Here is a 25,767-nt window from a genome sequence, read left to right as displayed (position 1 = left end):
TGTTTGGTATTTTTTGTTTTTCACTTATGCGCCCCCTCCCAACTGATTTTTCTGTGGGTCAGCAGCCCCTGACCTAAAAAAGGTTCCCCGCCCTTCATCTAGATGGTGCTTGGTCCTGCCATGAGAGCAGGGGGCTGGATTTGATGATCTCTCGAGGTTCCTTCCGATGCTATGATTCAATGAAAAGAGCTCGGGGTTCCCAGCCACTGCTACTTTGGTAGTGGTGGTGACTGGAGCCCTGGGCCCTTTAGATCACCACCAGAGCCTTGGGTGGCATGCTCCTGGCAGCCCTGAAGGCTGGCTGGGGGGTGATGTGTAGTGTGGGTGGTACTGATTTCCCTCACTGACATTCAGACCAGGCCTTTGTTATCTTTATGGAGATCTGTTTGTTTAGCTGAAACAAAAAACAGGATTATGTAGCACTTTAAAGTCTAACAAGAGTTAGTTTGTTGTTTAGGAGATTGACAAATGCAAAAAGGGCTGAAGAGGAAGAACATGGCAAACAAACATGAAAGTTATTTCCTATGGCAAAGCAGACATGCCACTTTGATCACGGATTAAATGTAAAGGCGCATGTCATTTTTACATATGGCAGATGCCTGACAGGCTACAAACTAAGGGCATTTTGAACATCACACAAGGAGGTGAAGGGTTCCTGCAAAGCTAATTAATTAATCTGAAGTAACCTAAGAAACCAAAGAAAATTCAGTCTCTGAGGTCTATTATTGTGTGAAAATTTAGCTGTTGACAGAAAGAGCCCCGTGGAATGGTATCATCAAACTTCAGAAAAAGATGCTTTTTATTGCAGTTTAAAAAGTAATAACTACTGGGAAACTTCTGCATTATAAAGCACATGTTAAGGTCTGAAGCATAAGGCCCCTGTCTGAGCATAGATTTTAGAGACTGATTGCATACAAATGTAACACTTTCAGACATTTGTGTCATGCTACCCAAGAACAATGTAGGAATAACATTTTCAAAATGCTCAAGTAACTTTACAACATTTTAAAAAAGACTTGAGCAAGTATTGTAAATTCCTTAGAAGCCAAAGTTTCTTTGGAAAATGAGACTTCAGCATTTTTTAAATTTTTCCCCTAAAGCTATTTACTCCATATTTCAGACTCTTCACACTTGCATTGTGATCTATTTTCACTTTTTATAGATTCTAACAATGGTTAGTGTAACACCTTACCTACAAGTTAGAGATACAGGCCCTCTCATGCCGCCTCAATTTTATTTACTTTCTCTATAGCTTTCACAGTCAAGCTATGTCTAGACTACACCCCTTTTTCACTAAAGGGATGTAAATTAGGTACGTTGATATTGCAAATGAAGCTGGGATTTGAATTTCCTGCACTTCATTTGCATAATGGCGGTTGCTGCTTTTTTCCAAAATGGGGCTTTTTCAAAAAAAACCAGCAATTTAGATGGGACATTTTCGACAGGAATGCCCTGTCTAAGCAGCTGGGTTTTTTCAAAAAAGTCCCATTTGGGAAAAAAAAAAAAAGCAGTGGTCACTCTTATGCAAATGAAGTGTGGAAAATTCAAATCCCGGCTTCATTTGCAATATCAACGTGCCTAATTTACATCCCTTTACCAAAAATGGGATGTAATCTAGGATCAGCCTCAGAGTTCCTTCTATTTCTCCTGAAGGATGCGGCATGTATGAGTCCTTTTTATTCTCTTTGTATCCCATACTACTGTTTGCTCCATAAGGGCATGTCTACACTAGGAAATTATTTCAAAATAACTTATTTTGAAATAACAACTCCCAAAATAATTTCAAAATAGTGTTTCCACACTACAGGGAAGCCTCAAAATTAGTCAGAAGCAGGCTCTGTTAACGTGGATGCACTTCCTCAACTTACAGCCCCAGGAAGCACTGGGGACTTAGGTATAGGATTGGCTACAAGCATTGCCTTTTGTGCAAGTTAACCTGGGATAAGTGACCGGTCCCTTGGGACTGGGGGTAACCAGAATATTTTGTGAACTTTGGTGTAAAGTGACCATCTATCATGGAGTTAAGCTTGTCTCAGTGGCAGGATGCCCAGAGGGATGGCCTGTGACTCCATGTTAAGGCTGTACTGTGCCTGAGGAGTTTATACCTGTTACTTGGTTGACAGTCTATGTATACAACAACCATACAACCCGGATTCTCTGGGACAGTCCCAAATTTAAATCTCCTGTTCTGATGTCCCCATAAGCACTGAACATGTCCCAGAAATCAGTGCAGCTAAAAGCAGCTGTTTATTGCTGTTTCCCCTCCCTGCCTGGAGGAACACAGGAGTGCAGGGACACTTCCTGAAGATTTTCCCCGCTACTATGGAATCCAGCCAATAAGAGCAGCAGGTGGCAGTGCCTGAACCTCTGGCCCTCTGCTCTGGTGAGGCATGTTGTTATTCTTGGGAACCGCCCCTAAAGCATGTAAGTGGCCCCCCTTTCCCTCACAGCCCACCTCCTCCAAAACCCCACATGAGAAGGCAAAGCTACAGTCCCAAATCACACTGGATCGTGGCGGCTCTTCCACATTTAAAAGGCAGAGCCACAGTGCTCTGGGTCCTGGCATGAGCCGGGTCCCCCAATTCCCCTGTCTTTCACTCAACTCTCCCCACAACTTGCTCTTGCATTCTCTTCCCATGTAACTCGCATGCCTCGTGCCCCTCCCCTGGGAGCTGATTAATCCCAGTGCTGTTTTTGCTGTCCCCACTCCTCCCAAACAATAACTCTTTAGGGCTGTTTAGGAGGGGAGTCCAAAGCTTCAAAATGAACCAAAAGTAACGTATTAGTGGTGTTGTTGGGATGGAAAACGTTTGAAAATGAAAAATGCACTTTAAATTTTTAAATCGTTTTTAAAGGTCTTTGGAAAGGTTTTTACTCTGTTTAACTTCTTGTGTCCCTTTAATAGTGTGTGTGTGGGGGGGGAGGGTGCAGATTTTTTGTAACCAGTGCCTGTACAGGCAAGGTTTTTAAGCTCTCTTGTGGACCCTCACCTTCTGCTCTCATAGTGCCAGAGTGGGGAACAGCCCTGACATGTCTTGCCTCTACAGGCACTGGTTACCAAAAAACTTCCCCCAGAATCATAATACAAAGATTCTGGGGGGTCGCTGCCACCATCAAGTGCTTTTTATCCCTAAAACCAAGGGCAAACACTCGAACCCGCCCCCAGGAGTACCCCAAGCTCTTGTGCCACAAAGGAGCTTGAAAAAAATAAAGAGAAAAACAAGCTGCAGTCTCTGGTAGCTGACCTCTCAGTCTGAGGCATGCAGACACACAGACAGACAGACTTCCTGTACCTCCCGGGACACCAGAATCACCTTAAAAAAAGTGATTTTTATTACAAAACAAAAGATAAATGTGATAAAGCATACTTGGCTGCTTGATGTTACAGAGCAACTAAGGAAAACAAATTAAAACACAGGAAAATGTCTAGGAACAAGGCTAGATGGTAAATGGGGAGGGGAGGGGAGGGGAGGCATAGTTTCACACAGATTCTTGGATCTGGACTTTTAATACCCCAGTCATCTGAAGAAGTGGGTTGTGCCCACGAAAGCTCATGATACCATCTACATGTTTTGTTAGTCTTTACCGTGCAGCTAAACTATTTGCTGTTTTTTAATTTTTTCCTTTTACCACCAGTTCTTCAGGCTCATATTGTTAAATACGCGATAGACAGCATTGGCTTTAGCAACTTCCTGTGCCTCCTGGGGCCCCAACACAATAGAAATACAATCAATCATACAATAGAGATATTATCAACATGAGTGTTTCCCCTGCTGCTCGTACATTCTGTTTAGCATATTTAGTCTCATGAATGCTTTTGTTAAAGGTTGTTTATTATGTAGCTGACTTTTATGTACCTGTCATTGCTGACTCGAGAAACTCTGCATAAATCTCAGCCCCATTTGCAACAGAAAGAGAGCACTTTCTGCTAAATATTGTCTGTCATACTGGGAATATTTCTCAGTGTCTCTCAGGTAGGTATATTATAGGATTCCCTGTGACATGCTGATTAGCTGGTGTTGCCACAGGAGCAAGTCAGCCATCTCTAGTTAAGATCCTTGACGATACCCTGCACCCTCAGCCCGCTCACTTACCATCCTGCTGAGACCCTGTACCTCCGCTCACCTCACACACACCCTCCACCGAGACCCCATACTCCCAGCTTGCTACAGCACCCTCCCTTGCTCTTGTACCTCCCTCCTGGCCAGACTCTGCACCATCATCCCTTTGCACCCCATCCCTATCCCACTCACTGACAGCCCTGTCCCGCACACTTAACCCCTCATTTTTGGCCCTACCCTCAGAACCTATGGGGGCCCACAAAAATCCATTAACCCTGGAACCCCAGAAGAGTTAATCTGGCCTGAGGACTTGAACCTCAGTCGTCCCTGCCCCACCCCCTACATGGGGCTGGAACACCAGGAGAGTGAGGTGAGAGGTTGGTGAGCATAACGACCATGGGGTGGAGGGGATTGCAAACATAGTGGCCAGGGCGTGGGGGCCTGGCAAGCACAGTGACTGGGATGGGCTGGCTAGCATAGCAAGCAGGGGTCACAGCCCACTAGTTTAATTGTAAAATTTTATTTTAGTGTCAAAATGAGTTCAAAGAGCAAGAAACGAAAGTGTACGTTTAATATCCTTTTATAAAGAAACGTGACAATCCACACACAATATTTTGCACGCAATGTAGCTGTGAGGTAAATATTGCTCATGGCGGGAAATTTGACATTACGACACATATTCAATCAAAGAAACATCAGTTAGCTGTCAGCTCTGTAACGTTCAGTGCTTCAATGAAGAGATTTATTATAAAAGATGATTCTGTTAAAATGGAGCTTGTGGCAAAGGAAGCAGTAATTGCATATCAAGCTGTAAAACATAATCACAGTTTCAGATCTTTGGATTGCACCTCTAAGCTAATTTGCACATTGTTTGAACCTAAATTATCATCAGCACGAGCAAAAAGTGAAGCAATTGTGAAAAACATTCTTATCCCAGAAGCTCAAAAGATTTTGCAACAGGAATTGGGCAAAACGTACTATATCTCACCATCACAGATATAGTAGCCCGATGTCTGTGACTCTGTAATGCTGAAACACTGGCTGTTCCCTCTGGGTGGCGCTGTTGTCTCCTGCCATGGTGCTTGGCTGACTTCTGTGCTGCTCAGCTGGGCCGCCGCATGGGAGCACACAGCGTAAGCAGCCGTTTGGGGTCCGCGCTCCCCATGCAGCATGGGGGTCATGCAGCGGCGCAGAAGTCGGCCAAGTGCCATGGCGGGAGGCAACAGCACCGCCCAGAGGGAACAGCCAAGGGGCAGGGCGTGGATGAGCGTGCATCTCTGACGTCAGGAAAGGGTGCCGGATTCAAAAGGAGGAAAGCGGAGCATACACAGAGGACTCGAAGGAGACAGAGAGGAGAACAGAGGAGGCGGAGGACAGTGAGAGAGAGAGAGAGTGAGAGAAATGCAGCAGAAGGAGGAGGAGAAGAGAAACACAGAGTGAGAGGCAGGAGGGGGAGAAGAGAAAGAGAGAGAAGGAGAGAGAGGGCAAGGCAGTAGGAGGAGAAGAGAGAGAGGCCATTTGCATCACATGCTCCTGCGTGGTGGCCCAGCTGAGTGGACAGAAGTCAGCTGAGCACCACAGCAGGAGCTGAAGGGGGATGGGGCAGTGATATACATGCCCAGGGGGTGGGGCCTGGGCGAGCGTGCATCCCCGACGGAGACAGAGGAGAGCGGAGAGAGAGTGAGAGGCAGAAGGAGGAGAAAAGAGAGACAGAGAGAGAAGCAGAAGGCGGAGGAGAGCTGAGAGAGAGAGGGGGAGGCAGTAGAAGGAGGGGAGAGAGAGAGACTGAGCGAGAGACCGGAGGCTCAGGAGAGAAGACCAACGTGGAGGAGAGACCTGAAAATCCCGTCTTATGATGGGCTAATTGGCTAGTTATGGTAGATTCATCTAACCACAAAGATCAAAAAGTTGTTCCTATCTTAGTAAGATATTTTCATGAAAGTACTGGTGAAAGTTCTTGAACTTGATGTCCTGTCAGGTGAGACAAGAGACCAATTAAATGATTATGTTTTCTCTATTCTGAGCTGCAGCAGACTTGTTGATAAGACTGTTGGCATGTCAGTTGATAATACTAATACTAACTTTGGAGGTGCAAAACGTACAGGTTCTAAGAATCTTTTCCAGAAATTGTCAGCTAGCTGCAACAGACCATAGGTGGGGACTGGTTGCATTGCACACATTTGCAACAATTGTATTAAAAATGTATCTGATGTACTTCCAGTTGATGTGGAAGTTGTCATTGTAAAAATATTTCACATTTTTTCACATGTATGTGTTATGAGTGGAAACACTGAAATCATTTTGTGATTTTATAGAAGTGCACTACAGACCAATTTTTATCATATTCGAACACTAGATTACTGGGGTTTCTATTCCTCCCCCTTCTATGTCTCAGTAATATCTTCATAAGTACCATCATGGAACTGCTCAATCCTAGGAAGAGGCAAAAGTTGATGATGGAACACAGAGTAGCAGGGTCTACTTAGACACACAGTGGAAGACTATGATCTGGGAGGTACATTTGACCTCTTCCCAAAGTCTGTGTTGCTGACAGTGGGTGTAGCAGATTACACATGTAATATTCCAAATCAAGCAGAGTAGTCAAAATGACTGTGGCCATCAGTGTTGAATCGAGAGGTACTGGGGGTGTGATAGCACTTCCTGACTTGAGGTGGTTTCTATGATATGCAAGGTTTACAGTTTGGTTCAATGGCTCTCCATAAGCCCATTATACACATTGTTCCAGCACTATCTGACTTTTGCTCTCCTCTCATTCAGCTGTGCTACTTCTTGCTTTGCTTTACATAAAGAGCTTTCACCCTCAGAAAATATTAAAGGGGCGGTGGAATAGACACTTTGTATTATACTTAAACACTAAGTATAAACTCGATAGATGCTTATGTGTGATTTTCTCTCACATATTTAAGCTTAACCTGATGCAGGAAGGCCTTTCCACCAGAACTTATTGGCAAGGTTAGCTAGGCTTAATTCTCTCCTCCAGGAGTTGTGATCATGTTTCCAAATCTAAATATATCCAAATATAAATCTTTGGAAGGAGACGGTATTGATGGATCTCTTTCCTTCCCATCTTCTTCCCTGTTTCACAAAAAGGTAGTTTGGGCAGAGATAATGTCTCTTCTGTTTGAAATATATAAGACATTGTGGAAGTAACTAGTAAGAGAAACATGATTTCATTCTTCTGTTCTATGAAGTCAATAGCAGTATTTGTAGCATTTGCTTTACATGAACAGTTGTTTCTGTGGAGTAAAGCATGCTTCCTCTACTAGTCTTAACTGCCGGAGAAATAGAGTGCAAAACAGACATGTGCCTTCTGCTTATTGTCACAGTCCATTCACATCATGTATGAGAGCCTTAGCAACAAGCAACAACTGTAAAAGATGGATAAATCTGACTTCAGAACCACTAATACAAAGGCATAGAATGGAGCAGAAATTATTAAAAAGTACCAGTATAAGGCAAAAAAAGATATGAAATCTCCTGAAGAAGCAGAAGCATTTTCTTATGGATACACTACTTTGTTCATCTGCCAGCAAGCCCATTGAAGATATGAGTAAGGAACTGCTCTTTTAAAGAGAGCTCACTTGTCTTGAAACTCTAGATCTGCTCTGCTCTCTTTATATGCTTTTTTTCTTTTAAAGAATTACAGGGACTGAAAATTCACAAAGACAGTGCAGCTGATTTCCCATAACCACATTATACAAAGCAGTTCTTGTAGCACATGTATATTGTGCTACATCATTAACCTCTTAAATGACACTTTCCAGGCAAACAAGTACAGAGAACAAACTTCATTAATGTTCCAAGGCTATTTTTGGATATCTCATTTTAGTTAAACACCTAAAGTCTTCCTCTCCAATGACAATGCATTTTTCTGTGGGATTGTTATGCTTTAAAAAATGTTTTCTAAACTGTAATCATTTTCTAAACTGTACCCAGAGGCTTTAGATAAGTACTCATCTTCCTCTTGGCATTGTGATCATCCACTTCCATTTTTCTAAGGTTAACCATCAACTTCCAAATGACCCTTTTTTGTCTAAAGGAAGTCAAGAAACCAGATTAAATGTTCTTCTCATCTCTTTGACTGTCAGTCCCCCTGTACTTATTAGTACACTGGATCGGGAGTCAACATTTTATAATTTGGCTGGTAACAGCAATTATTACTATTCAGCCACACCATAATTTTCTTACTCTAAGCCAGTGGTCACCAACCAGTAGATCAGGATCTACCAGTAGATCTTGGAGCCTCTGATAGGTGATCCTGACTGGTTTGGCCAGGAAGCTATCAAGAGCTAACACTTCAGTTGCCCTACAATATAATGGTTTTTTTTTAAAGGTAGGCAAATTGCGCTTCACAATTTGAGCAACTTTTTTCCAACACTTATGTCAGAAGAGACTTTTCTGAAATTTGGCCCGTCTAAACGGGGCCAAATTTTGGAAAAACTTCCTCCTTTGGAAGATCCCTTCTTCCTTGTGGAACGAGGAAGACAGGGCTTAGAATCATAGAATCATAGAATACTAGGACTGGAAGGGACCTCGAGAGGTCATCGAGTCCAGTCCCCTGCCCTCATGGCAGGACCAAATACTGTCTAGACCATCCCTGATAAATGTCTATCTAACCTACTCTTAAATATCTCCAGAGATGGAGATTCCACAACCTCCCTGGGCAATTTATTCCAGTGTTTGACTACCCTGACAGTTAGGAACTTTTTCCTAATGTCCAACCTAAACTTCCCTTGCTGCAGTTTAAGCCCATTGCTTCTTGTTCTATCCCCCAGAGGCCAAGTTGAACAAGTTTTCTCCCTCTTCTTTATGACATCCTTTTAGATACCTGAAAACTGCTATCATGTCCCCCCTCAATCTTCTCTTTTCTAAACTAAACAAACCTAATTCCTTCAGCCTTCCCTCATAGGTCATGTTCTCTGGACCTTTAACCATTCTCATTGGTCTTCTCTGGACCCTCTCCAATTTGTCCACATCTTTCTGGAAATGCAGTGCGCAATACTCCAATTGAGGCCTAACTAGCATAGAGTAGAGCGGAAGAATGACTTTTCGTGTCTTGCTCACAACACACCTGTTAATGCATCCCAGAATCATGTTTGCTTTCTTTGCAATGGCATCACACTGCTGACTCATATTCAACTTGTGGTCCACTATAACCCCTAGATCCCTTTCTGCCATACTCCTTCCCAGACAGTCACTTCCCATTCTGTACGTATGAAACTGATTGTTCCTTCCTCAGTGGAGCACTTTGCATTTGTCGTTATTAAACTTCATCCTATTTACCTCAGACCATTTCTCCAAATTGTCCAGGTCATTTTGAATTATGACCCTATCCTCCAGAGTAGTCGCAACCCCTCCCAGCTTGGTATCATCTGCAAACTTAATAAGCATACTTTCCATACCAATATCTAAATCGTTGATGAAAATATTGAACAGAGCCAGTCCCAAAACAGACCCCTGCGGAACCCCACTTGTTATGCCTCAACTCATACTCGAGGTTGCCCAACTGATCTTAGATTACATGAAAAGTTTAAAAGCACTTTTCCTGATAAGGTGACCATTTTCCTTGACTCTGACTCCTGCCATGCTCATACGTACTTTGGTGATTCCTGATTTGGATTATCATACTATCTACATGAGGTGACACTGGAGGTAAGCTGTTGAAAGTTAGAGCTGGTGCTAGAAGAATCTTAGTCCAGGGTGCCTATGATTCACCAGGAATGGAGGCTAACTTTCAGCTCCTTATTCACTCCATGGCAAATGAGATCAGCTGAAGCATTTGATCTAACAAGCTATGGATCTTTGAACTGGTGGTAACTAATTCTCAGTGCACAGCAGCTGATGCAAATTCATTTCCCTTGGTAGTCTTTTGACCTCTGTTGCAAAATGCAGAGTACAAGGGGGCGGAGGAAGGGGGGGACGGGACATTTTCAGTTGAAAATGTACTTCACTAAAAACATAGATTCAGGTTGATGAAAACTTTTAGCAACCTCTTTAAAAAAATCAAGAAACTGATTCAATCAAACACAAAGCTAAAAAAATATGAAAGTGTTTTGGTTCAACATATTCAAAATGAAAGGCCTTGAGTTTTCAATTCAGAATGACTGTTTACTTTAAAATTTACTTCAGTTTTATTCCAAAAAATTAGAAGTGTTTTTAAAAAGCTTGAAAACCATCCATGAAACTAGGACAGATCACAGAGTTGCTTTTGCTTGAGGGAAGCATGGTATGGGTGAGCTAGGTTTTAGCAATTGAGGATAACGTTTCTGCCATTTAGAAATGTTTTCTCTCAGATGTGATAGCATTATCTTGAATGTTAAAAATGTATAACCATAGACACTATGATTTAACTTGGAACTATGACCAAAACCAGAAGATTGTGCGTCAACCAAGAACAGTAGATGTTAAACCAGTATGGGACTTCTGAAAGTATCTTGTCCTTAAGGATTTCAATAGATTGCACACAAGACAGATAGATAGATAGATTTTTTTAGGTACATTTCATAGATCTTTTTGTATTAAATTATTGCAGACACTAGAAGTCCAAGAGTTGATAAGTAAACCACTACTAACAATGCAGAAATCTGACACATCTAATTAGGTCACCTGGATATTCAGGTGAAACTGTTCTTTAAATGTTGGGAAAAAAATAGCTATAAACCAATTCACAAGTTGCTTGTTTCACATACTCCACTGAAGAGCAAAACAAAAAATATTTAAATTTAGCTTCTTTCTAATTCAATGCCCACTAGTTTAACTGTGGGTAAGAATACTAAGAGACATGATAATCATTATAACCCAAAGCTAGTAACAATACATAGAACTATTGAGGGTCTGTGATCCAACCTAGTAAAACACATATGGGTGCGTCTAGACTGGCAAGACTTGCCGCCTGTCTACACTGGCTGCGAGAATTTGCGCAAGAACACTGATGTTCTAATGTATGAAATCAGTGCTTCTTGCGCAAATACTCTGACGATCCCACTCAGGGATAAGCCCTCTTGCGCAAGTATTCTTGCGCAAGAGGCCAGTGCAGACAGGCAAGTAAATTTCTTGTACAAGAAAGCCCAATGGCTAAAATGGCCATCGGAGCTTTCTTGTGCAAGAGAGCATCTACACTGGCACGGATGCTTTTGCGCAAAAGATGTCTTTTCCGTTAAAAGTATTTGCGCAAAATCATGCCAGTCTAGACGCAGCCAGAGTGTGCTGTAACTTGTATAGCAGAGTGTTCTCTGGTATGTTTTCTGTGCTCACCACTACACAACATTTAAAACAGTTGCCCATCTTTATTTCTTTATTTCCTTTTAGTTTGGAAGTAAAAAGTGCCCATGTACAGTCCCTAAATGGGTTGCCAATTATTTAGCATCACAAAACCACAATGCAATATAATCAAGCTCACCACTTCCACCAAGCAGCAACCTGTAACCAGATACTAAATTCCACACAACAATCTGGACTTACCTTTCTGTAAAAGCCAAATGAAATTAACAGGCATTATGCAACACATAACACTTAGCAAATATGAGTTATTTCAGACTAGAGGCAGAGCATTCCTGAGTCATAGAACCTTAATCATGTACACTCCTCTAGGCACCACCTCTATTATGTTGAGAGGAACTCTAGAGTCAGCATCTCTGCTACTATAGCAAGGCAATATCAGTCTAATTTTGTGCTACAGTCCATATTTTGAATGCTCTGTTCTTTTTATTCCCTCGCCAGTTTAGGGTTGCCAGGTGTCCGATATTGACTTGGACAGTCTAGTATTTTCGCCTCCTGTCCGGTAAAAAAATTCAGAAAATACCTAAAATGTCCAGTATTTTCTGATTTTTTTTCCCTGCCAGGAGGCAAAAATACCAGACACCTGGCAACCCTATGACACACTTGGCAACCAGGCCCAGACCTCGGACCGTCCCCGGACACCCCCACACCTCCTGCCACTTACCTGGTTCTGCAGGGGCTTGTCTTGTGGCTGGAGCAGAAAAACAAAATGGCCACTGGCAAAAAAAAGCCTTTTCTTAAAGGGGTTATGCAGTTTTTTTTATTTAAAAAAACATTTTTTTTTGCTTAATAAGTGCTGTCGGGGTCCTTTTTTGCTCAACAACTTTGGTCTCCCCTTTTTTTCCTCAACAGAATTTTTTTTCAGTGTGTTTTTTGGGGGGGATGTATTCGGTATTTTTGGTTAAACCATCTGGCAGCCCTACTTGCCATCCTTCACATGGTTATTTTAATTATCCTAAAAGAGCCACTCAAGGTACTTGAGTATTTTTACTTCCAATAGATGCTTTTTTTTTTTTTTTCAAACTACAAAAAACAACACTTGGATTTGGTTTGAGTTCTGCAGTAGGTTCTAGTCAATTCTTACCATTACTTAATCAGTTTACCCAGTCCTACTAATGAAAAGCCACTGCTTTTATGGTGTAAAATGAAGAGTCTGATTCTACAAGCCTTCAAACCACAGAACTTCCACTGGGTTGTGTTTGCAGTTAGCTTATGTCACAAACTGGAGGCCACTCACTACAAGTAAAAGTTGCAGGCAGATATTGGTAATAAAGCTTTGTCTATTTAAAATGAAGACTTAGAAAAGAAGAGCTCCTCTGGTTTTGTTGTATTTCTCGCCCTGAAGTGATTTATTAGGTCAAACAACTATGCAAAACATGAGGGTAACTTTATTTCAAGAAGTCATTCATTGGTTTTGCTTGCAAACAAGTCTTCCGTGTACAACCCAAGACCGATTCTGAGTTCTATCTCTACTATGTTGGTGCTAGCATAAAAATACAGACACTAACAGGGAATGAATGTTCAACATTACATTAAAACGTTCCACCGGTATATTAGAATCTGCTAACAAGATGGAAGCATAATGGAGAGGTCAGCCTTTAAACTATACCATAAAAACATACTAATGTAGACATCAGAATGCTTAACAAAAATATTTTGGTTAATTTTGAACCATATGGTGTGACAAAAGAAACTCCTAAATCCTGACATTGAAAAGTAAACTATTCTCTCCCCTACATAGTTTAATGGATTAATATATTATATTTCAGCTTCTAGAAGCTGGGTCTGCCTCAGCAAGATCCCATTTCACTCAGAATTAATGAACCAGACTATTCTTTTAAAAACATTACCATGAGACTTTTTACTTTAAAAGGGCTTCCTTTTTCACCTCTTAATTTGGGCAGGTTTGTTATCCTTAAAAGAATAAGATTACATTGATTGGAATATGACTCAAAGATGGGTTTCATTTTTTAAGCGCATGAAACCTCAGTCTTTTGAAGATTAACTCCTCTTGGAAACAGAAAAGAAAACTTCCAGAAGAAAACTTCAGTTTTCACCTGCTTTGTGCAGCAGCTCTGGCTGGCAATATCAAACCAAAAAAGCTGGCACCACTATTGCAATAATATCATGTATTGACCCAGAATTATGTCTGTGCTGGATGCTTATCATCGGAAAGTTCATAAACACTCCAAAGCTCACCCAAGGAGAATGTTAATGGACAGGTGTCAACAACAATCACAAAGTTCTGCAATTCCATATTCTGAGAAAGCCAAACAGTGCAGGCAAACTCTGCAAAGTGTTACCTACCAGCCCTGTGCTCTTGGGAGTCAGGGAGTGACATTCATGGAAAACCATTCTCCACTCCTCCCCCTAAGCCTTTGCTAGAATCAGACAAAGCAATGAAAAGGCCAGGGAAGACACACCTAAACTAATTAAGGAAACACCCCAGCCTCATCTGCATTGAAGATAGAACTCATTAGCATACAGAATGGAGACCAGCTCTATTGATGATCCTATTGACATCTAAAATACTGAAACTGCCTAGTTGCATTGTGAGTTCCTTCAATGAACATCTCCCCTAACCAGGGGTGATCAGTCTCTATTGTCTCTCCTCTTTCTCTTTGAACTATTGTCCTATCCCTATAAAAACGCCTATCCTTGCCCCAAGAAAAACTGTTCTGATAACTGGATTTAAACACAAATCTGATATTAGGAATGGCAACATACAAAAACCTGTAGGGGAACACTTCAATCTTCCTGGACACACAATTGCAGATCTAAAAGTAGCCATCCTGCAGCAAAAAAACTTCAGGACCAGACTTCAAAGAGAAACTGCTGAGCTACAGTTCATCTTTAAGTTGGACACAATCAACTCTGGATTAAACAAAGACTGTGAATGGCTTGCTAACTACAAAAGCAGCTTCTGCTCTCTTGGAATTCACACCTCCAGATCAGCTGCTAGAAGTGGGCCTCATCCTCCTTGATTGGATCCATCTCCTCATCTCCAGCCTGATCCTGGCCTGCATATTTATACCTGCCTCTGGAAATTTCCACTACATGCATCTGACGAAGTGGGTCTTTGCCCACGAAAGCTTATGCTCCTACACTTCAGTTAGTCTATAAGGTGCCACAGGACTCCTCGTCGCTTTTGCAGATTCAGACTAACATGGCTACCCCTCTGATACTGGATTTAAACTGCATCAGTTCCATTTTAGACTTTGTCATCTCCTGTCTGATTGTGCTGGGGGCTCTGCTCTGCTTGTCTCCTGCCCTCTGGACCCCTGGCTACCATCATCATCTGGGAACCCCGATCAGTGCAAACTCCATGGAGTGGTGAGGTCTCCCTCTCCCTCTCCTTCTTAAATCTAGATATAAGCACTTGCCTGAACTCAGAACCACTGAGATGCAGTAACTCTACTTGAGGCCTTTAAGTGGAACTCAAGTGGTGCAGAGATCCAGGCTGGACTTCTGCATGGGATGAATTTCACCTTGTAGAAATTTCTTTCAATGATATAGGATTTTTTTAAGTGCTAGATTTATCAATACTGGGGCTACAGGGTCACAGTGTAATGGAAGCAACCATACTGAGGTGAAATAGATGTACAGTAGTTAAAGTGCTAATGACATAGCAAAATTCAGTGCCATGAAGATAAGATTACAAATGATGCCATCCTTTACGTGTATAATGACTTGATCCTACAATAACAGCTATATAAGAAACTCACAGACAGATCAAGATAGCTAGATTAAATAGACCTGGCAAATCTTATAGAAGTAATGAGGAAAAAAATCAAAGGATTATCTGATTGTCCCTATCATTCAAAATTAATGTCAGAGATCTTCATTAAACAGACTGCTTCAGGAAGTGTGTCAAACTTACAGCAGGAGGAGAAGTAGCTCTAATGGTCCTCACTATGGGAGGGCAAACCCCGAGGAAATGGGGCAAGCAGAGGAATACAATCACTGTACACTTTGCACATGTTTAGATCTTTTAAGCAACAAAACTTCACTCGTTCCACACCAAGAATCCTAAAAATCTATGTAAGCAGGAAAGAATTGATAAAGATTCACATGCTTACCTGGTGTTATCTGAGTCAATGGTATGAAAGAGCTTTTCAAGTTCTTCCTCATTAAGAGTCCCATCAGAAAAAAAGGCCTGGAACTCCTCCAAGGACAACTTCCCATCATCTGTGAATGGCAAGATAGTGGGTGTTAAGAATAAAAGATCAATAGAGGGAAAGCACAACCAAATGAAAGACAAAGTCTCGATCAGCTTACAGCTTACAGGAAGGGGAAAATTCTTGAAATTTCTGAATATCTGTCCTGTATAGTATCAACACGTTTGCCAGTGCAGAATTCCCTTGGTACATGGCTGTTTTTTTAACACAGGCTTTCAAATGGGATACATCTAAGAAGTCAGGGCCAAATGCATTACAAAGACTGAGAAGGATGTTGCAAAGGCAGCCAAATATGTCATGGTAATAGTGCTGTGAGGCATGAACAAATGTCAGAGCTACCAAGTTAAAGCATTACTTACGGTGGGCACCAGTGGAGCTCAGCTTGAAAGCAAATGCCATGTTAAAAGAGGAAACTTTACATCAGCATTATAAAGAAGGAGTTCTATTTGAAGAAAATGTTCACAGTTCATTAGTTTATATTGGGGTGGGGAATCTCAGGCCTAGAGGCCGGATGTAGCCCCCAGCTTGCCTGCATCCAGCTCCCAAGGCTCAGTGGACCCCAACATTGGGGACTGGCACTCTAGCCACTCCATTACCCCACCACTGGGCTGGATCACACAAAATCTACTAGGCTGGCCTCCCCTAGGCTCTGATGTGGGAGGAAAATGTGGGGAGTGTCTTTCTCCTTCTCAGATGGGGGCCATATCAGTGAGGGTTTGGGGTTTTTTTTTTTTTTACTTCTGACTTGTGTGTGGGCCCCGACTGATTTTTCTGTGCATCAGTGCCCCCCCCCCCCCCCCCCCCCCCCCCCCAAAAGGTGCCCCACTCCAGTTTAGGGATGTTAAATTGCGGGTAATTGACTAATCGAATAGTCAATGCATTTTGCATCACCTATTTGATTATTTGATAGGTTGTCTCTGCCTCTGAAGTATAGAAACAGCCCTAGGGCTATTGCTATACTTTAAAGGCAAAAGCACCACATGGAGCCCAGGGTTAGCTAAAGCCTAAAATGCCTAAAACAATCAATTTTCTACTGTAACAACACTAAACAGTGTTTCTTATTGTAGTGTTACTATAATATTTTGGGTTACTTATTATTGTAAAATCATGTGCTACCTATTTAAAAGACTGAGAGGGAAGAGAGACAGACATGTGCAGTCATGCAAAGAAGAAAACATCATAAGACCCTGACATGACAAAGGTACAAGGCTACTTATGCAACGAAGTCTCTCTCTCACTATGCACTGTGAGAAGGTTTCTTTCTCTCTGTAGCAGGAAGCCAAACACTGAGGGGCTGAGGAAAACTCCCGTGCATAACTGTCTAGTAAAGCTAGGATAAAACTGTGGGGGGTCAGTTCATTAAAGTTCCCTTTTCAGTGCTAGAAGACAACAACCAATAGCTTAACATTGTTGTACAACTGTGCCTTGGGTGGAGAAAATAATGCAACTTTCATACTATTTAAAAGCTCTTCCTTTCATAGCCCTAGATTTATGAACTGGAAATGTTACCTATATTGAGATACGAGAATGTATCATTTATTATTTAATCAATTAAAAGCCATGTTGCTTAACTCTCAGGAAATTATGCTGGAGAACCAAGTTAGCTGACTCACTGCATACACAAGTGAACACACTCTGACGTGGGGAAAAAAGTGTACTGCGCCTGAACTACATATCTGGGTTTCAAAGCAATAATACAGTTTTCATGGACTGAAGCCAATGAATGTAGGTGATAGTTTGGCATAAGTTATCTATTTTATAGGTGATTATAAAAAGATGGTGACAGGAGAAGGAAAGTAAAAAATCAATATTGGGTAAGTACTTATATTTTGCAAAGCTCTTGGGAAAATGGCTGCAAGTAACGGGAGCTTTTTCTCTGTCCCGACTGAAAAACTTCACTCATTTCAATAGGCGTTTCACCCATGTAATGACTCAGGGCTTCTACATTTGGCCCAATATGAATTTGGACTCTAGTCATGTTTTGCTGACATGTGTTGAGCTGTACTTGTTCTGTTGCCATTCTATGCAGATCAGCAGAACAGGAGAGGCACTCTAGATACCTGGAATGCCCAGCAGTAGTTAGCAAATTTACTCAGGATTTGGTATTTTCATTGTCAAGAATGAAAGTCTCAGTGGAAAAGGACTTAATGCAACTTTGGCAAATGAATCATCACTGAAAATGAAAATGTCAGTACATCAAAGAGAAACCACGGAAATCAAACACTCCACCTCTTGGAGCATCAGACTTGATCAATGGGTCATCTTATGTGGTATTCTGTCTCCAGCTTTCTCAGGGCTGTATATTTCATAGGAAGATGAACATTATCCATAATGTAATCCACTTATGTAATGGTATACTCAAGATGGAAGGGCTAATTTCTTCCTGACCCCAATTGGTGATTAATTTATGTCTTGAAGCACAGGGATAAACAAACCTTTTCTCTGAGCAGGTATAAAATGCAGAGGCTATTCTTATATATAATATCTAGTTTTTAAACTTAATAGGTGACTGTTTACCTTAATAATATTCTTCTGGACAAAGGTTAAGCAGAATCACCTTCCCATCCAAGCAATTTCAAGAAGCATTAGTGGCCGGGAAAGAAGCAGCATAAAATTGAGAGCACATTATTATTTTAACCCTTTAATGTCACTTAGTTTACTTTCAATCAGTACACACAAAAAGCTATTTTGCTGTAAGTTTACTTACAAGCAGTTGTGATGTTTTTGACACTTTATGTTTTCCAAAGGAGAATGTCTCATTTGACTTTTACTTGATTTTTTAAAGTCACATACAGTTTTTACCCACTGAAACGTAAGTATTTAAACTTGAAGTCATTCCATACTAAAGTTTCTGAAACATGTGGTTAAGAACACAGGAGCAGGTAGTAGCTTTCTTATGGTAGTTCACATCATTTCAAAGTCAGTGTTACCGGTCTATTAATAGAGCTGCCTACTTGGCTGCAAAAGTATGTTCAAGAGGAAATTGGAGAGAAGAAAAGCAATGCCTTAGCACAGCTACAACTACAAGTGACATTTTTGTAATTATTACTAAAGTGCTACTTGGTGCTAAACAAAACAAGCATGCGAATGGCCTATGGAACCTAATACAGGACACAGAGAGGGACCTAAGGGAAAGAGGAGCTGAAGGTCATTTATTTTTACTTTTGCCGTTTGTGGGCCTCATAGAAGAAATGAGTCTTCAGAAGAAATTTAATGAGGAGAATTTGAAACGTCTGGAACTAAACATTATTTTAAATCCTCGTCCACCTCCAAATAACAATAAAACACAAATCAGTTTGAAGCCCATGAAATGATGTCGCTATTTTATGTAAATATGAACAAACACCCATAAATACACAAGTGGAAAGTGTTCCAGAGTAACAAAAAAAAAATCCTTGAGCTACATATCTATAATTATAAAACAGTCTTAGGTTATATATTGATAAAGTGTTGTAGACAAGGACTTTTGGAGAGCGTGGGGAGAACTCAGATATAAGAGAAAACATTACTATGTTAGGATTTGAAAGGTAAAATTAAAATGCTAAAACATCCTGGCCAAAGAGGACTGGCCAAAACAGTAGTAATATCCCACTTCTGCAGACAGTGAAAATTAAGATAAGAGTTGATGTGTATTCTGAAGATTTTGTTTTCTTGTAAAAAGTCTTTCTTGTAGGAAAGTCAGAGAAAAGCAAGTTGCACAAAGAATGGATAAGAACGTAAGAAGCTTGCTTTTAGATACATGCTCCTTGTGTGCAAGAGATGTAAGTTTTTTAAATGAATTGTCAGACGGGTACCAGAAGTCTTAAAATTCCCCTTGACCTACATTTTACTCTGTGGAATTATTGTTTTGGGATATGGGACATTTCAACCTTTAAAGGAAGTTCCCACCCATTATTAATATTGTGATATAAAATTAAGTTTACATACAAAATTTATATTAATGTAACTACATTTCATACATGTTAAGACCAACAGGGACTATGATCATTTAGACTGGCCTTGTGCCTAACTCAGGACAGAGAATTTCACTGAGTGATTCCTACATTTTTGGTTGCAAAGTTGAGTACCTAAAAAGTTTGGAACCGGCAAGTGTTAAAAGTGTCTAATAAGGAAATAATATAACATTAGCAAGTTATCTATTTTTCAATAGAAAAAAACCCCTCATTTAACTCAAGCTTTACAACAACAAAAATCATCAATCTCAGAGAAAGACCAAAGACAATTTTAACCTAAAAAGTTTGCTAACATTATAAACAATTGAAAAGAAGCAGGTCATAAAACAGCTTGAATATTGGTCTTACAGTTCTACCTCAATGTTAAATCCTGAGGAATCTATATCATATGTCTGAAGTATACAGAGTTCTCATTTTCTTTAATACTGCATGAAAATAGGATGACCAAGCAATCCATACATTTAAGGGGAGTTGGGCCAAGTTTCCTACCATAGCCACTCTGACCATATGTCCAAGTTTTTCTGGAACAGTCTCAAATTTAAATGCTCTGTCCCGGTATCCCCAGTAGGGAAATGTCCTGAAAAGTGCTGCTGGTTCTGGCTAGAAATAGCACTGCCATTTCCCTCCCCAAACTGGGACAGCCTTGCAGACGCTAGTGCGGTGCAGCTGCATCTCCCTCCCCGTACCCTGAGCATGTAGGCAGCTTTGGTACTTTGTTGGTGGGCAGCCAGGGCTGCTGCTGGTGGCACACGGTTTCTGCAGTGGATCAGAAGCTGGAGGCCAGAGCATTCTCCGAGCTCCAGAGTGGTGCACGCCACTGCCCAGCAAGCCCCTGCCACCCACCACCATGTGGCCCCCTCCCTCACCTCCTGGGACTGCCTCTGCTGCCCAGGCCCCTGGTCCAGCTGCACCACTTCCTCCTCCATCCCCAGGTGGCCGCTTGTTCTTTGCACAGCGGCTGCTGCTGCTGGTGGGAAAGAGGGCACCAGGTGGGTCACAGAAAAAACCTGGCAAAGCTGATCCTTGGAGCTGCTGCCTGGCCATGTGGAGCCTGGCTGGGATGTTGTGAAGTGGGCATGGTCAGGCTCTGCCAGTGCGCTTCATGCACTGCAGGTTTCTCTCCCACTACCCCTCCTCATGCATGGAGTCGCTCCCTTTGCCTCTCTCCATGAGCCGGGTTTGGTGGCTTGGGGGCTTTTTTCACCTCCCCTGCCTCCGAGTGAAAAGCCAGAGCTGGTTCTGCAACCTTGCAGCTGTGCAGGCTCCCTGCTGCAAGGGGGAGGAGGGGTTGAGCTCCTTCCCCATTCCCACCCTCCTGCAGGAATGGCAGCACACTGTCAAGAAGCTTTCACTGCTGACAGGGGGCATGAACCAGATCAGTGTCTCCCTTCGTGCCCAGACTCCCACACCTCAGTCCCCCTCACTCCCTTCTTCCTGACAAGATCATGTACCCCCAGCTTGCTCCAACACCCTCCCTTGCTTCTGTGCCCTTCCCCCTGGCCCCACACCTACCCCCATCTTGCTCCTTCATCCACTGTTGCACTTGTACCCCCTCTCCTGGCCACACACTACACCCTCCCTTGCTCCTGCTCCCTCCACCTGGTTAGACACCTTACTTCCAGCCTGCTTCTGCACCCTACCTCCCACCCAGATCCTGCACCCCATCACTGTCCCACGCACTGGCAGCCCTGTCCTGCACACTGAACCCCTCATTTTTGTCCCTACCCTAAAGCCTAAGGAGGTCCATAAAATCCACTAACTTCCAAACCCCAGAAAAGTAAATCTGGCCTATGGGAAGCCCTGAACCTCCGTCCTCCCTGTGCCTGTGGGACTGGAGCGCCAGAGGGGTGAGGTGTCTCAGTTGGGGGCCACATCAGTGAAGGTTGGGAGTTTGGGGAGGTTTTTTCAAACTGATTTTTCTGTGGGGGGTCCCTAACTGATTTTTCTGTGGGTCAGTGAGCCCGATCCAAAAAAGATTCCCCACCCCTGCCATAAAGAAAACATTGAAATCTTTTGTGTTGAACATAAATTAATATTTTACTTTATTTAAAATTAAGTTTGATAAACTCACATGAGAATGTTAAAATGTTTAATCTGTTTAATAGTTGAAATTAAACCATTCCCCCTAGTTGCAGCATTAGCAAAATGGCTCGAGCATAATTATGTAATTAACAGTGAATTTCCATTAGCGACTGGTGGTCCATGGAAAGGACCATGGAAACATTTACATTCATCAATGAGCCAAAAAGTTCAAGAACCACAGAAATGGGGCCACCTCTGACTTCTGCCCTGGAGAGACTACCCTGGGGTCCCTGCTGCTCCACAAGAGCCCACAGAGACTTCGGGCCTGTTACCACAGCCTTGAAATCACCGCATCACTCCAGCGTGGTTGGAGGACAGACTATTTGCGAGTTTTCCTCATCCAAGCAGTTGATGCTTTAACCAGTGTGTTAAGATGCCATGTGAAAATACTTGGTGCATCTACAGAGAGGCAGGATGTGTCATCTCTCTCCAGAGAGGGTTGTCATGACTTGTGTGTCTGGGTAAACACACTGGCTACGTCTACACTGGCCCCTTTTCCGGAAGGGGCATGTAAATTTCACTAGTCGTCGTAGGGAAATCCGCGGGGGATTTAAATATCCCCCGCGGCATTTAAATAAAAATGTCCGCCGCTTTTTTCCGGCTTTTAAAAAAGCCGGAAAAGAGCGTCTAGACTGGCCCCGATCCTCCGGAAAAAGTGCCCTTTTCCGGAGGATCTTATTCCTACTTTGAAGTAGGAATAAGATCCTCCGGAAAAGGGCACTTTTTCCGGAGGATCGGGGCCAGTCTAGACGCTCTTTTCCGGCTTTTTTAAAAGCCGGAAAAAAGCGGCGGACATTTTTATTTAAATGCCGCGGGGGATATTTAAATCCCCCGCGGATTTCCCTACGACGACTAGTGAAATTTACATGCCCCTTCCGGAAAAGGGGCCAGTGTAGACGTAGCCACTCTCTGTGAAGAGGTGAAATGTTTTGACTTCCAGTTTCAAGCGATTTGTTCTGCCTTTAGGCTGCATGTTGCCTAGACCTGAATGGAGTTAGCTGTGACAAAGCATTTCTGAGTTATTCTGTCACATTAAGTGAAACTTGTGCTAAAGACCCCATGTCCAGTGAGATAAAGCGCTGCTGTTAGAAGTCAATTCAAAGTCTCTCCAATTTTCTTCAAAGATTGCCTCTACCAGGCAGTGGGGCTTTTCCTGATTGGGCCCTTATATTTTAGAAGGGTGACTAAATGTTAATTGGACCTTCTTGGATAATGTCAACAGATTGCTTTGGGCCCAATCCTAGCTTAAAATTGTAATTGGATCAGGCACTTTGTAAGCTGGTTGGGAAGTGGTCTTATTTGGCAATTATTATTAGGTATTATTTACATAATATAGGCATTGCCATCATGGTACTGATATATACATTTCTCAGTAGCTTTGCATATAAAATAGCCCAGCCTCATTGACCTCCATGGGCAATATACCTTTCAACCAGTGGTGGTGAGGGTTAGTGACATAGTCTTCCGCACCCTGTAACGGTCATGGTCAGTTCAGCATTGTCATTATGGCTTGTGAAAATGAAGGACACTTGATAGTTTTTCAGTGACTTAAAAAAATGCAGTTACATTCGGGATGTAAATTCCCATTCATCAGTTAACCAGTTAAAGTTAGGTCACACTGGGGCTGCTGCTGGCTCTCCGCCCCCTCCGGAGCAGCCCCTATCCACAGCAGACTAGACTCCCCATGGAGAGAGGTTGCTCCCGATACTGGCGCTGCCCCTGCCTGTGGGGCCCCCGGGCTCTCCACAGACAAGGCTGCCCCTGACAAGATTAACCTCTGTCTGCCGTGGGGCTGCTGATATAAATTGAGTTGGATCATGCCTAGAGTTTTCTGGATTGACAGGAAAAAATCATCCTTAACAGTATGCAGATTTAATCTGGAAAATTTTTCAAAGGTACAAATGGGCTTTAGGTGCTCAACTGTCATTTGTGTGCCCTTGTCAATCTCCTCCAAGTGCTTAACAATGGAATCCCACAATGCCATTTTCACAAAGTTACCTTTCAGAATAGGGTTGCATTTTAGGACTCAACTGCAAAGTACAGTCAGTGACTTTTCATGCCTTTCCACACTGAATGGTTACAATAAGCAAAAACAAACCCACTAGGACAGGTACTCTGAGTTCACCCCAGATTGAGTTCAACCTGCTTTTGTTCTGCAAGTTGTTTATTTGTCAACTTTATTGATGTATCTCAATATCGAAACTTTTACAGATGGCTTGTTCATGCTGCACATTGATTCTGAACCAGATTTACCAAGACATCTCATGTGGAAACCAGCTATAGGAAACTAACATATCCCTGAATAGTGGGACTATCCCTATGTCATTGTGAGGCTTGACTCAGCACAGCAAAAGTCCTTCACTTGGCCATTCAGAGAAAGATTTCAGTTAAAATCTCTGATTCATAGAATCATAGGGCTGAAAGAGACCTCAGGAGGTCATCAAATCCAGCCCCCTGCCCAAGGCAGGACCAATCCCAACTAAATCAACCCAGCCTGGGCTTTGTCAAGCGGAGACTCTGATCCAATTGCAAAATCAGGAAAAAGCTTTTCTAAATCCCAGTGACTGACTCTGGCATACATTAGTCGGAGAGAAGGAGGACCTAAGGCCTGGGGGCTGGATGAGGCCCCCAACTTGCCTAGATCTATCCCCTGAGTCTCAGAGCCCCGCAGCTTTGGGGAGCCCCTGGCACTAGGATAGGCCCCACTATGCTCTGGTGTGTGATGGGAATGTGGGGAATGTCTTTCTGCTTTTCAGTTGGGGGCCACATCAGAGTGGGTTTGGGGTTTCAATGGTGTGCAGCCCCCGGCTGATTTTTCTGTGGGTCAGCAGCAGCTCTCAACCCAAAAAAGGTTCCCTACCCCAGTCATTACAGAAAGGCTCAAGCTGCAAAATTCATATCCATTCTTCAAAACACTGATGTGTTCTGGGAAAGGTTCAGATCATGGTGGTTTTGTGTTTGTTTAATCTAATACTGAGGAAAGGAACATTTGTGAAATCCTGATTTGAGCTCATATTACAAATCTCCCACCCTCAAAGATTTTGGGGAAAGGTTTTTTTGGTAATTCTTCCAGATACTAGGAAATGTCTCATTGTTACTGTACATTTTTACTCACATGATTATTTTTAATTTGTTTGCTGCAGACTATGATTGTTTCTGCATCTGCTATTTTGCCGAAGCAGTGAATCCATCCAAATGGCTATGAAGCTATGAATTAAAATGTAATCTAAAAATCTAGCAAAATAGAAATATGTCATTGTTCATGAGCCGTGATATTTAAAGTTCATAAAATAAAATTTTGTAATTACATAGATGCATTAAAGCACAACTTCCCAAACATGTGAAATCATAATTTGCAAGCCATTGTGACTATCTTTAATGTCTATGGGGGAGGAGAGGCACATTCGGTATGCTTATATGCCTCTCTTAGGGCATGTCTACACTACACCCCTTTCGAAAGAGGGGTGTAAATTAGGCAGATCGAAAGTGCAAATGAAGCACTTCATCTGCATAATCGCATCACAGCGTTCTTTTGAAAAAGGGTATTTCAAAAGTGAAACTGCCATCTAACCGTGGTTCTTTCAGAAAAAAACCTTTTTCGAAAGATCCTGTACTCCTCAAAAAACGATGAAGAATGGGGTCACTGCCACTGTCATAAACAGGAGTGCTGACCAGCACTTGGTAACTAAGGGGTTAACTCCTGTACCGAGCCAAGGTGTCAGACAGTCAGCCAATGACAGTGCAGGTAGGAATTTCAAACTGGAAAAGAGGCTTCTCTCTCTCTCTCTCTCTCTCCCTCCCTCCCTCCCTCCCTCCTTCATTTTTTTTTTAAGGGCAGAGCAGTTTCTCCAGGTATTGAAGAAGTTGGCAGATGCTTCTCTCTCCAAGAACAGATGTCTTAAAATGTGTAAGTAGGGGAAAGTTTAGATAGTCCATCAGGGTTTATTGTTTTCCTTGTTTGGGGTTTTGGAAATAATGTCTGCGCCTGCTAATAGTTTTTTTTCCTCTTTTGTAATTAAGTCTTATAGCCCAGGATATCTATATCAAATGGTGGCTCTTTCCATCTAGCCAAGTGCTTTCAACTGCAGTTTTGTTTTGATAATAAAAGATTGGGGAGTTTTTATTAACTGTTACTGGTTGATTGTTGTGTCCTTAGGACTCAGTGTCTAGTTACTAGGGTAGAGTCCATTGCTG

General features: G+C 42.3%; 1 protein-coding gene across 1 annotated transcript in view; it reads right to left on the bottom strand.

Annotated features, from left to right (window-relative positions):
* The window catches only part of NECAB2 (N-terminal EF-hand calcium binding protein 2), a 386,434-nt gene that overhangs the window by 272,427 nt on the left and 88,240 nt on the right, over positions 1-25,767 (bottom strand). Inside the window, exon 3 of the mRNA XM_006133911.5 lies at positions 15,440-15,548. Within this exon, the coding sequence (XP_006133973.1) occupies positions 15,440-15,548 (109 nt within the window). The remainder of the gene's footprint in view (positions 1-15,439; positions 15,549-25,767) is intronic.

The sequence above is a fragment of the Pelodiscus sinensis genome, chromosome 12 (genome assembly GCF_052426305.1).
Source record: "Pelodiscus sinensis isolate ZL-2025 chromosome 12, ASM5242630v1, whole genome shotgun sequence".
Taxonomy (NCBI): Eukaryota; Metazoa; Chordata; order Testudines; family Trionychidae; genus Pelodiscus; species Pelodiscus sinensis.
The sequence above is the reverse complement of the archived record's forward strand: the minus strand, read 5'-3'. Positions and strand labels throughout refer to the sequence as shown.